Source organism: Triplophysa rosa, linkage group LG3 (genome assembly GCF_024868665.1).
Source record: "Triplophysa rosa linkage group LG3, Trosa_1v2, whole genome shotgun sequence".
Lineage (NCBI taxonomy): Eukaryota > Metazoa > Chordata > Actinopteri > Cypriniformes > Nemacheilidae > Triplophysa > Triplophysa rosa.
The window spans coordinates 9,492,072-9,505,637 of record NC_079892.1 but is presented as its reverse complement, the minus strand read 5'-3'; the positions used below and the strand labels follow the sequence as shown (position 1 = coordinate 9,505,637).

Here is a 13,566-nt window from a genome sequence, read left to right as displayed (position 1 = left end):
TTCACACGTGACAGCCTCTGGTCACCATTTATTTTGATCTTGCTTTAAAGTAACAGATATGGTACATTCAAGTTTGAAAATCAATAATGGTTGATTACCACATCCTGGTCTCCGTCAGTCAAGTACTCTCGGGCAGATTCATCGTCCCCCTGCGCCGGGCGGTAGGTGACAGAGTATCTTTCTATACTTGCGTCGTAGACGGCCCGCGGCCTCTCCCAGATCACAAGCATACTGGTGTAATTATGAGGAGTGACCTGCACGTTCTCTGGCTCTGAACTGCAAACTACAAACCAGAACACAAACATAAAGGGATGGTCCACCCAAAAATGAAAATTCGGTCATCCTTTACTCACCCTCTTGTCGTTTCAAACCTGTATGACTTTGTTTTCATTTTTGGGTAAACTATCACTTTAACCAGGACACCAATATTCATTAAAGATGACTATAAAAAACCTAGTATGTACTTGTTTCTCTCATTTGTATGGTGTTGCTTACAGCACTGTGACATGAAAAATTAGCTAGAGCTCTGGAAAAAAGCTTCGCAAAACACAAAAAACAATGACCCCATTTTGTAATATTTTATTATTATTGTTAAAATGTTACTATTGTTACTTAAATAATATTCGTTTATTGGTCCTTCTCATCAGTTCAGACCTCTTACTGATCAGATTAATTTATTCAATTCAGAAATGTAAAAAATTCCAAGAAGGGGGAAACCAGGACGCAAATAACATTCATTTTCATAAAAAAATCATTTCTGACTGGCGTGGCCACACATCATCACTCCTCACTTATACTGTAGGCTCATATGGTAAAATGTTGCAAGTCATTTAATGTTTATTCCAGATTAATGTGTCAATATGAAAATCAATTGAAACAGTAATTGTAGATGTTACTTTGTAAGGTCCCGGTTTCCAACACAAGGGGGCAGAGAGGAGACACAAATGAAATGATGATCGGTCTAAACTACAGTACAACGGTCCAAATACATGTCAAATAGTGTCAAACCCTCAGATGCAAATTGTACATCAAAAATACCAAAAATTGTCTATAAAAAGCACATTCTAACAGACGTCTCTGTAACAACATCACATGTTGTAATGTTTTTTGTTATCTCTTGATTACAAAACTTCAAATACAAACAGTTTGATCAGTTTGAACTGAATTCAACCTGTGCAAGTGAAGGAGGCCAACTGGAGAGAGACAGTTACCTAGCAACACAGATGAGTTTTGATATGTGAACCAGAGAGTGAGAGAGAGAGAGAGAGAGAGAGAGAGAGAGAGAGAGAGAGAGAGTGAGACAGACAGAGAGACAGACAGAGAGACAGAGAGAGAGAGAAAGAGAGAGAGCGAGAGAGTGTTAGCCAGATGGATACACACCCAAGCATTCCAGATCTTTCCCTGCTCCATAAATAGGGAGCTTCGATTTGATGGTAAGAATCTAACATTCACATTAGCTCACTCTTTGATTTCTCTCCAAGACCCCAACCTTAGCAATAAACCAATAGAGAGAGAGAGCGAGACGAAGGAGAGAGAGAGAGAGAGAGAGAGAGAGAGAGAGTGCTGCGCGCGTAGTGAGAAGAGAGAGAGAGAGAGGAGAGAGAGAGAGAAGAGAGAAGAGAGAGAGAGAGAGAGAGAGAGAGAGAGAGAGAGAGAGAGAGAGAGAGAGAGAGAGAGAGAAGAGAGAGAGAGAGAGAGGAAAGTTGTAAGAGCGAGCACGAGAGAGAGAGAGAGAGAGAGAGAGAGAGAGAGAGAGAGAGAGAGAGAGGATCAAATAGTAGTGAGTAAACACTGTACTAATGTGTGCACAGTGTAGCTGAGCTGAAGCCACTGGCTGGTTTGTCTGGCTGCTTTCAGCTTTTTGTTTTGCTACTCTGAGATTTTACCCTTAACAGACACCCATCAAAATGACAAAAATAAACACAAGTGCAGCGGTGCCAACAACAAAATCGCTAAAAATGCAAACTGACTACTGTGAATCTTGGCCCTGAAAAAAACGTCTACGCAAGTTCAAGTTACTGTAAATCCTAATGAAACACTCAGTCTTTCCAAACTATTACTGCAACATCATGTTACTGTATGAATAGCATTCCCAACACAGGCTGATCTGCATTACTGTTCAATTACAAGCGCACAAGCAGGCTGTTTTCCATTGCCGATGGCCGCTGAAAACACAGCTCCCACGTGCAAGCCATGCCAGCACACCCTGTAGCAGAAGAATCGAAAATAGGGCATCGACATTCAACTAGTGATCCGTTAATGGTGAAAAGCACCAGGATAAACCAGTTTAGATCATGTCAACTATTACACCCTTTCCTATCTGTAATCGATTTGTGAAATATTAAGATAATAAAATGTTAGGATTGTGATAACAACTCACTGAAAATTATAGATGTGGGTGTACATCAAATATTTAATATTATTGAGATAATTGTGCAGAAGATATAAAACTACAGAATATCACGAGTATTGAATATTGTTGAAAATTAGGATTTCATGTGCCAAAAATTATACCAATAAGCAAATTCACCCCACGTGCAGGACAACGTCATCTACATTTATTCATTTACTTGAAAATACTAAGTTGCCTCTAGTTCGACATTATTTTATTATACAAAATGAATCAATATAAATGACTACAGCCTATTTTAAGGGGTTGTTAAAACCAGGTTAGACCTAAATATATTAGTAACAACTTACAAGCCTAACAAAGTCCCAAATCTTTTAATGTTATCCATATATGGTCATAAAAGTATTGCGTATGGCTAAAAATGGGCCAAATGTCTGTCTACATTCATAAATAGCAAGTAGGAAAATGCCTGGAGGGGCCTACCGCATGCAAAAATAGAAACCTTATTTAATTGAGAAGCAGTTGTTTGGGATTAGAAATCATGTTGGAGGCTAATTGGATCTGTGACCTTCAAACCGCCTGCCTGCTTTAAAACATTTTGAATAAAAGAACTCCAGAGTTTGTCTGTGCATGTACTGCATGTTTGTGAAGTACGTACTGGGAGTGTGCACCTCCTCGACACCAGTGTAGGATGAGAAGACCTGTCCCATGAACTGGTCCTGCTGTTCTCTGTAGTTATTCTGAAGGTAGTCCATAAGCATGGCATATCCAGCCTGCTGCATAGTCATGACCTCGCAGAACATCTCCAGCTGCACACACAGAAACACAAGACTTGGATGACAAACATCCATCTTCACAATTCATAAGCTTGAAGCTTTCTTAAAAAAGTTACTTAAAGGTTTTTGGAGGATCTATTGACAGAAATGCAATATAATATACATAACTATGTCTTCAGAGGTGTATAAAGACCTTACATAATGAAACGTTGTGTTTTTATTATCTTAGAATGAGCTATTTCTATCTACATACAGCGCGGGTCCCCTTACATTGAATTCACCATGTTGTTTCTACAGTAGCCCTAAACGGACAAACTTCTCTATAGAGCACGTTCCATAAATAAGTTTTCTCCTTTGGCAAAGAAGCGAAAGCGTGACGGCATCTTTGCCCTGTGAGAGCCGCCGTAGTGCTTCGAAAAGGAGGAGTGGAGTGAGCCGTTGGTTGCAATTCACAACCTCACCGCTAGGTGCCGCTAAATTTCATACACTGGACCTTTAAGTGAATTAGCAATAATAATGCTCATTACTCTTCATCATCTCAATACTTATATTATTTTTAATCGCTCCTGGTTATAATATACTGTAAAGATAAAAGATAAACGCATCAAAGAATGAATATTATGACCCCTTCATTACTTTATCAGTCTCAGACTTCAGATTTCTATTGGATTATTACACTCACTAAAATTTACTCTATATGTAACTTTACACCCCGTTTTTATTCAACTTCAAACATATATACACAGTGTAGCCCAGCGGTGAGACATTTCCATTGTGTACAAACTTCAAAGCCACTCTTTAATGTTTGTGAGTCAATGTCATTCCCATTGTGACGTCACCAGGCGTGGGTTTGTTACCTTACGGTAAAACTCCTGTTTTCACCAGATGTTTCGACTGCAGCTTGTATTGACTTGAGTCACTCGAGGGCAACAGCACCAGAATGAATGACACACACTACAAAATGTGTATTTAAGCATTAACAGTCTTTTGTGATGCGTTACCCTATACTTACTCCCTTTTATATCGTTTAATGACAGCATGCTTTTGAATGCGTGGCATTTAATATCTCAATAATCAAAGAAATGTTGTTGGTTTCTTGTTTTAAAAGGAGATGGCTTCCTCTTTAGTATGTGTTGTCAAAAGCTCAGCCAACGTAATTATAATATGCTATGAAATGTCAAACCAAATGTAAAACACAAACACAAACACAAACGGATCTATTGTAAAACCAAAATAACACGTGGGAATGCTAATTGACGTTTGCGCCTTCACGCATGGGCGTGTGCAACATTTCGAGCTAATTGATTTCCGTTCCCAAGTGTTGTTGTCACACAGAACCTGGGTTACGCAACAGAAGCGGACTGACTCTAAGACAGACGCCAGAGTCGTAAGATCAGTGAAAATAACCTCAGGGTTGCTGTAGCTTTTCAGGTGAGAAATAAACAGAATTCCTTTTTACTCTTTCACAATAACAGACAACATCAGCCATTACCCATACAACAGTGACCCTAAATGTTTGAAACTTTTACAGTTAATGTATGAATGTTATTGCATTTAATAACAAAATATCAACCAGGTAGAGTTATTCCGAATTTAAAGGGGTCATATGACACGGCTAAAACTAATATTATCGTTTGTTTTAGTTGTAATGCAACGTGTATACACGATTTAAGGTTTAAAAAACGCTGTATTTTTAAATATTTGTTTGTTTACATACGCTGTATTTGAATGTTTGTATCTCCTCTTTGCTCCGCCTCTCTGAAACGCGCAGATTTTTTACAAAGCTCATCGCTCTGAAAAGCGAGGTGTGCTATGATTGGCCAGTTAACCAGTGCGTGGTGATTGGTCGAAGCGTGTGACGGAAATGTAACGCCTCTTACCATATTTGGAACATCAGGTTACAAAGCAATTGTACTGACAGGTACGCCCACCTTACTTGCGTATACATTTGGGCGGTTTTAGTCAAATCATACCACGAACTGACGTAGATTTGTGGGGGTGTGGTTACACGAGGCGTTTCAGACAGGTCTGGGTGAGCATTCGCTTTTAGATAGAATAGATAGAATCTTTTGTTCCCACACTTTAATATTTGCAATTTTACGTGTCTAATACATGCATGGGCAACTTATAACACACTAAAGTCCAAATACGTATTTGCGCCATATGACCCCTTTAAATAAAGCAGAAAATATTCTACGAATAGCTAATTGTTCAGTTTATAAAACATTTTGTGAATAAGGAAAAAAGGATGTGGACAATTTCTTATTGTCAAACCTTCTGTATCTTGGTGAAATTAAGTTTTCAGGAAAATATATAAGACTTTTTTCTTCATCAAAACTGTAAAGGCGATTTTTATCTAAAACAGTGATCCTTGGTGATTCAAGTACCTTCAATAATTTTGCATTGTGTGTATCTGCTAATGGCACTAATAGATTTTAATTTTGTGACTCACCAAGGACTCTGGTTTCAGATAAAAATCTCCTTAACTGTTCTACTGAAGAAAAAGTCACCTACATCTTGGATAGCCTTGGATGGTCAATTGTAATCTCATATTGACCTTAAAACCTGTAAAAAATCATTACAAATATTCGCTGCTTACAAAAACGATTTACCTGTACATCTGAGATGGCCACCGTGTTTTTGAAAACAATCCACTCGACAGTCTCAGAGCAGGGAGGAGTGGTCAGAGAGCCATTATAGATGAAGTACTTCTCTGTGGAGTTGGGGAGGAGTCCATGAAGAGTGAACGGAGAGACAGGGCCACTCTTTCCTGACCAGAGGAAACGGTCAAAAATAAATATATCAGGATACATTTTACAGCCTTTGGAAATGGAGATATTTCTATGATTATTCATCATTAATGCGTTTTATTTTTCTCAGGGTTTGAAGGCGTCCATAAGAGACAATATAATTCAATATAATACTATGTTTATACCTATTTTGGTAATGAACGACTTAGCCCAACTTGATGAACAACAGTGAGAGCTACAGCAGACAATCATAAGAGCTTATCTGCATGAAGAAGTCTAAAATGTACAATATAAATGAATAAAAGAATATGTGCTATTTACAGTCCAAGGAACCCTGAATAACATTAAACAACTTCAGAAAAATAGCACATTTAAATATGATATAAAGATATGAAGACTGCTCTTACCATAACGGCTGACACTGTTTACAGCATCAAAGATGGCCAAATAATTTTCATTATCCTCATTACTCGCCTTTACAGAGAAAAAAACACAGATTAAAATATTGAAAATATTATTAAATATGATTCACTAACTGAATTGATGACACTATAACTAATTACCGTCCCTTTAAAGGGATACTCCGCACAAAAATGAAAAATATTAGCAACTGACAGTTCTGGGACATCATTGACAACCATAGTAGGAAAGATTAAAATGTTAGTCAAAAGTGCCCCAGAACTGTTTGCTTTCCTACATTCTTCAAAATATCTCATTTTGTGTTTAACAGAACAAAAATAAAATGATACAATAATTGTTCCTACTATGGTAGTCAATGATGTCCCAGAAATGTCAGTTGCTAACATTTTTCCAAATATCTTTCTTTGTGTTCATCAGGACAAAGCAACTTATACAGGTTTGGAACAACTTGAGGGTGAGTAAATGAAGACAGAATTTACATTTTTGGGTGAACTGTACCTTTAATAGAGACTGTGGTTGGGCTTTTCGAACCCAGATAGACATTTTCAATCTTTTCAATTGATTTGCCAAAATCAAAATACAAAAAATCAAGTAGGCGATTCCCAATTCCTATCTCCCATTGGATTGTTAAAAAACGCCCATCCTGTTTGGAAACACCCAATCATTCAGAAATGAGCTTCCGCCCTTTTTTGATTGGACGGTTAAAAAATGCCTATCCTGGTTGGGAAACGCCCAATAATTGAGAAACGCCCCTGCCTGAAATGCGTGGTTTGCAAAGACCTGTTTTCCTTTAATACACTAATACTTGTAATATTACATGGCCTTCAAGGCTCATATACCCCTTGGCCTCTAATCCTTGTTAAACTGCCCTTTAATCCCACTGTTTCCTAGACAGTCATGCATGTGCTTAAAATACATTTAAAAGACACATAAGGACCGACCTTTAAGTCTTTGGGTAAATATATCCCTCCGCATCTCATTTGCATTCAAAACTACACGTTTGCTACGCAATGAGGACACGTTCATACAAGCATCACCTTGAACTGTGCAACATACTGTACAAACACGCAACTTCATTTAATTGCACACACTGTATACCAGAACATCCTCAAAAAAAAGGATTACGAAAGTTTACAGCAATCAGCTTGCGGTAATGTTGTTTATCTTCAACATCGGAACAACCGTGCGAAGATGAGGACTTCTAAAACTGCTCTCTGCCTCAGGGTATAGGGGTGTGGTGAGATGTTTTCAGGATGTGTAAGATAGCAAAAAGACCCACTACACAGCACATAGCCAGTTGACTTAAGAAAACCCATTGCACCGACCTCAAAGAGCACGGCCAATGCGGTGATCTTTCCTCCTTCTCTGATGGCCTCGTCGAGATCATCGAAAGCATCTGCCTCGTAACAGTATATCTGCATCTGTGCCACACAAACAACAACCGAGACGCATTAAAATCATATTGCTAAATCATAAAGCTTTAATATTAAATGCAAAGACTGTTGTACCTCCAGGGGAAACTTCTCTCCATTTATGCTGTGTTCGGAACCGTCTGAGGAGGCATTGCACAGGCCCCAGTGGAACGTGATGCGTCCCACCTTAAACCTGGACCTCAGACCCCCTCCACTCACATAGAAGTCTCCTCCCACATTTATGGCCACTAAAGAAAACAATTATTCACACCAATTCAAATTTTTGCAATACATTTTAATTTTTCATGTAAGTATTATGGGAGACACAGTTTCCATTTGTTCAAACATCTCACCAGTTTTCCCATCATTATTTGCTGTAGTGGACTCTGATGTTCCTTCTGTCCAGCCCTCTAGTCTCAGCTTCTGGAATTGAACTTTGACCTGCGCCAAGCTCTCCTCGATGTTGATCGGTGACTGTTTGGCATTGTTGCATGATGGGTATTTCTTTGCCCAGTTGTTTTGGTTTAGAGTTCCTGCAGGGAACACGGTTTTATTGGATAAAATCATTTCACAAATCTTAAAAGGATGATCAGAGGTTTTACAAACACAGGCTTTTCAAAAAATAGCCATTCATACACACACTTTATTAGACATGTTTGTAGTAGTTTGAGTTATTCCGAGTCCTTTTTGTGGAGGTCCCAACGGCATAAAAACAATGCTGAAGCAGGTCACCAGCAGTTCTAGGTCACAGTCATTAGCATATCAATAGTTGTATTACACCCCCAGCAGTCCAAAACACTGCTGTACAGTGCAGATGAATACAGAAAAATACAATAAATGACTAAAGCAATAAAGGTGGTACAGTTCGGCCACATTTGTCTATATGAAACAGCATCATGAAAAAACAGACCGATGATCAATAAAAGTTGCAATGAAATCCAGGGCTGGAAATTTGCAAACCCTCTGCACATTTAATATGCATCAACCACATCTCTCACAACATTCAAAAAAACTACTTAAAACCCATCTCTTCTGTGAATACTTGACAGACAAATGAGAAAGAAAAAAAAACGTACCCTCTCTTTTTCTCTCAACAGGTTGTGGTCTAGCTTTTGTTGAAACTAGTAACTTTGTATTAGCACCTATTGTATTATCACATATCGCTTATTGCTCCCTGAACTCTTTGTAAGTCACTTTGGATAAAAACGTCTGCTAAATGACTAAATGTAAATGTAATGTAACTGTTAATACATAAATATAGTGGCATTTTATGCATCTATGCTTTAAAAATATAAAACATGTCCCTAACTAGAGTCCATTCAGTGAAAAACAATAAAATAATAAATATAACTGAATAAAATATTTTTGTGCAAATAATATGGTTATTAAAACCAACACACAGTTATTGATGACCAATGAAGTTTGTCATTATTATTGAGAACGTTTCCATTTAACTGCAATTTTAACACCATGCAAAGAGCTGTTTACAACCATATATATAATAGAGTAATGATAGAGTTCGAGCAGATGGGTTGTGACCTGTCACTCTATTCTGAATCATGTGAAGATGAATCATTAGACAAGCTGCAGCCGGTGCCGTACTCTGTCTAAAGATGAAAAGTTGAATGTTAAACAGTTTGACATGGTTAAAGATTAATGCTTTCCATTCGAATGTATTAGAACCAACAATTTAGCTCTTTCCTTCAGAGGACCGAGAGCAAATAGCAAATGATGTCAGGATTTGTTTACCCGTGTATTTCCGTTATTTCTCTCTGTGGAACATACACGTAAACAATCTTCTTCAAGAGGATTTTTTTTTTCGGAAAGGATAAAACGACGTAATGATAAAAAATTGAGGCCAATTCAAAAGCACTGCTTCTTTGTATGAGAACAAATCCAAACATCATGTAAATAAATATGTTGTTTTTAATTGGTCATAAAATTGAGGGAAATCTAATTGTGTGGCTTGTTGAGGGGTAGACAAGAACATCACCAGAACACCATAAGGGTGGGCTTGTTTGATTAAGCAACCACTTAGCAACCCCATAGAAACCCCCAGCACGATATATAATTATGTAAACATTTAACAACAGAATGGATGCAACAAACATACAGTCTAATCAGTACTCGCAAATTCAGATCATTACATATTTCAGAAGCGCTTTCCAGCTGTCAAGAGGAATGCGGCACATTTGCTTGACAGAAAATGGCACGAAAGAAAGCTTTGTCTAAATGATAAGACCTTTATAATTGTAAAGAATACTGGGGGACTGCTGTCAAAATCACTGTAGTGGTGTTTGTGAAAGAGTCTGTGGTGATCTAGAATGCTAATGGTATTTTCTTGTAGTTGCCAAAAGGGCTACAGTGTTTAACAGCAGAAAGATCAGTGGAATCACTCTCTTTCACTCTACTTTCAGATCCCTGCTCTCTTTTACAGAAACAATTAAAGGTAACAAAAACACCATATGCTCTCTAGAGAACAGCTCCACCCATCGCATACAAAATGTAGACCAATGTCAGCATTGTGTATAGACTAAAAATCTGGAACTTCCTCTGGAAGTGGAGTCGATTTGCATGAAAGCAAGCACCATTTACAGAAAATTTGTGAGAAGAGAAATCGTGTTGGACTCTAAATTGTGAAGTACGCTATACCAGGCGTTAACATTGGAATGACCCAGGCTAACTCTTCTTTGGATAAAAGTAGCCCCTCTCGAAGCGTTTATATCAGAATTAGCTCACAGAGTCCGATTTTCCCGTTTCAGTAACATTTAGACATAACATTACGAGCGATGTGAGAAAAGGGGTCAATGAAGGGGAGGGGGCATGGCATTCTGGGTATTACTGATGAACAATGTCCCATCTGCACGACCACCCGCCTGCAGCCCAGACGCTATAGTGCCCCCTTTGTTGTGCCAACCTCCAGTGACACCCAGAACACCCATTTGTTGTGGCGGGCTGAAGACATGGGGGCATAGAATGCGTGTGTGACAAATTACAATTCTCATTAGACAACAAAAGAGAGACTATTGTTTTATCTCTGTCATAACTTAATAGAACATCATTCCCGGACTAAACCACTTTGCTTTGAAACGATAAATGAATTTGTGCAGTGTGCCAAAGATACAAGAGATGAGAAGCAAAATAACGAAAGTCTGAACTTTGAAATCTGGCCGAATTTTATGAACACAGAGAGACGGGGGAGTTCTTCATTGTTCTAGAGATGGATGTGAGCTGGAGATGAAAGAATGAGTGCAACAGATGTGTCACTCATGGTGTTTTATGTTTACTAAACAGGGATGTTAATTCAAACAAACAACATAGTCATTGTGTCTTTAGGGTGCTGGCAAAACCTCAATCTCTTTTGAACTTAAAGGGGTTGTTTAGTGAAAAACAGCTTTTTCTTTGCTCTTCTGTATCTCATTTGCTATGAAGACATCATTTAACAATTTGCAATCTTCACATCAGACGGTTATGAAATGCAACCTACCGAAGACCTACAGTAAACTTTGCTTTTTAAAATATTATAGAATACTGACATATCGCTTATTGCTCCCTGAACTCTCTGTAAGTCGCTTTGGATAAAAGCGTCTGCTAAATGACTGAATGTAAATGTAAATGTACTTTCTATTGTAGTAAAAGTCATCACATTTGAATAAGATCATATTTTTCTAGTTTCACATATTACAATCTCATTACCAGGAACTTCCTCAAATAGTTATTATTCACATTCATAGGAATCATATTTAGATGCAAATGTGCCATCTGAGTGAAAACATTCATACAGAATCAAGCCATCCATGAAAGAAAAAATAATTTAGTTGCATTTTAAGTACTAATGGATGCTAATGAAAATGCTTAATAGCTTCTACATTTCTAATCAAACGGAATTTCCAATCATAGAGGGATTAAAGTGAATGTCAGAGGAAAACAGTATAAAACCCATGCCCTTTTACAACAGCTACAAAAAAATCAGCAGTAGACTTTGCAAAGAAAAACTTTTCTACACAACAAAGCCACATAAAGGGGCACAAAACAATCCCAGCACACCCTTACATTTTTGACATGCATGGGGCGAGAACAGACAGGGACCATTATTTAGGCCATGTTAACCCTGACAGCCCATATTAAAGGATGAGGATGAGTTTAATCTGTGGCAACTCCCAGCATGCTTAGACAAGATGATCTCTAAACCTGAGCTGGAATGAGGCAGAGATGTCATCATTGCAAAGATAACTCTGATTCCTGATAATCACTGTGCAGATGCAAACCTTGTTTGAAATAAAGCCAGGGAAGTACACAACAGAAATATTGTTGGAATACTCACCCGCATAGGACCAGTCTATGTTCTCTGAGAGTTTCTTCTGTGATCTGAATCCATACGCTTCTGATAGATCTGATGAAGAATAACAGACAAAGTTTGTCAGTTTATTATTCCATCATAATGACCATAGATATATATAACTAGATGCCGCATTCAAGCGCTCCAGGCACGTAGACATATCCGCCATCTTGGAACGGTCCACTGACGTCACTCACAGTTGACTAGAATCAAATGGGTTTTCGCAGCCATGGCTGTGAAAACCACAGGGATTTAAAACATTTTAAATAATTGGATAACCTTTCGTTGTTGTCCCGTGTTAGTGTAGCAGATATAATGTTTGAGTTTCAACAACAATAAATATGTTTTCATAATCATACACAGTCAGCTTGATCTTGAGTGTCCAACGTGGCGGACGACCGGCCCATAGAAACAGATGCTAATGCAGCATCTAGTTATTTATATCTATGATAATGACCAAAGATGTACTCAACTGTAAAACTACAAACAGACCAAAATTCTAAGAGTATGTTTTCAGACAACCTGATCTCACAGGTGCTATTTTATGAGGTGGCTAATTCGTATGATTTCATACGTTGTGAATCATATGATTACTAGGAAAAAAGCAATACTGGAGCCCCTGCCCTAACCCCGCCCCTAAACCTAACATCACTGGTGCGAAAGCAAACCATACTAAAATGTACGAATGATATAAAACTTGGCAGTAGGTTTACGTTTCTCTTGGCCCGTGAACATCACAAATTCCAACAGAAACGATAAAACAGCATTAAAAACAAATATTACGACATGTTAACAATTAAAGTTTAACCTTACTACTCTGCAGGCTGCATGTGTACTCAAAATGTAGTATGCAAAAATTGATTGACGTTAGAAAAGATTAGCATTTAAAACAAAATTTGTGATTTAAAAAATGAATAATGAAATTCCTTTACAGGTCAAGACTTTCTCTCACCTCGCGTGAAAAGGTCAAGAGTTCTATCACTTAAAACAACACTTAAAGAGACGTGCTTTCTTGTTGTAATCCTACTGTCAGAATCCTGTTAGGTAAGTAGCAATGCCAAAATCAAATGACAACATTATATTACGACAGCTATTATGAGTCAGATTTGAAGAACAATATGGAAATCACACATCTTGTGGCTTTAGGAAAGAGTTTAAGAAGTTCACCTCTTGACCTCTATTATTCCCATTGTTTGGTGGTTTATTGAGTCGTCTTGAGTACGATCTTATTCGTGTTAAGAAGGTCATCACCCTTAAGACTTTAAGGTCATTCTGCAAAAATGAATCTGTAGAGTTCTTCCTCATCGCTTTTAAAAAGTCAGATCCCCTACTGCTCAGCAAGCTTTGGAAAAAAATATTTGATGATCTTTTAAAATCTGAACTTATAATCATGTTAGGAGACAATACATCAAATCAATCCTTGTCGACATTCTGTGGGACACATTTAGTCAGAAAATCCCATTCCCAAAATCAAACTTTGTCCTCTACATCAAAAAACATTCATTTTCAAAGGAACAGT

The 13,566-nt window shown here is 37.9% G+C and overlaps 1 protein-coding gene across 5 annotated transcripts in view; it reads right to left on the bottom strand.

Moving 5' to 3' along the window:
- Positions 1–13,566, bottom strand: part of ptprz1a (protein tyrosine phosphatase receptor type Z1a) — a 47,737-nt gene that overhangs the window by 20,869 nt on the left and 13,302 nt on the right. For all 5 annotated transcript variants that reach the window (XM_057329067.1, XM_057329068.1, XM_057329069.1 and 2 more), the window contains exons 2-9: positions 12,033–12,101; positions 8,062–8,241; positions 7,805–7,956; positions 7,622–7,717; positions 6,284–6,350; positions 5,739–5,896; positions 3,009–3,159; positions 99–283 (exon numbers count right to left, since the gene is read on the bottom strand). In XM_057329067.1, coding sequence (XP_057185050.1) covers positions 99–283; positions 3,009–3,159; positions 5,739–5,896; positions 6,284–6,350; positions 7,622–7,717; positions 7,805–7,956; positions 8,062–8,241; positions 12,033–12,101 — 1,058 coding nt within the window. The remainder of the gene's footprint in view (positions 1–98; positions 284–3,008; positions 3,160–5,738; positions 5,897–6,283; positions 6,351–7,621; positions 7,718–7,804; positions 7,957–8,061; positions 8,242–12,032; positions 12,102–13,566) is intronic.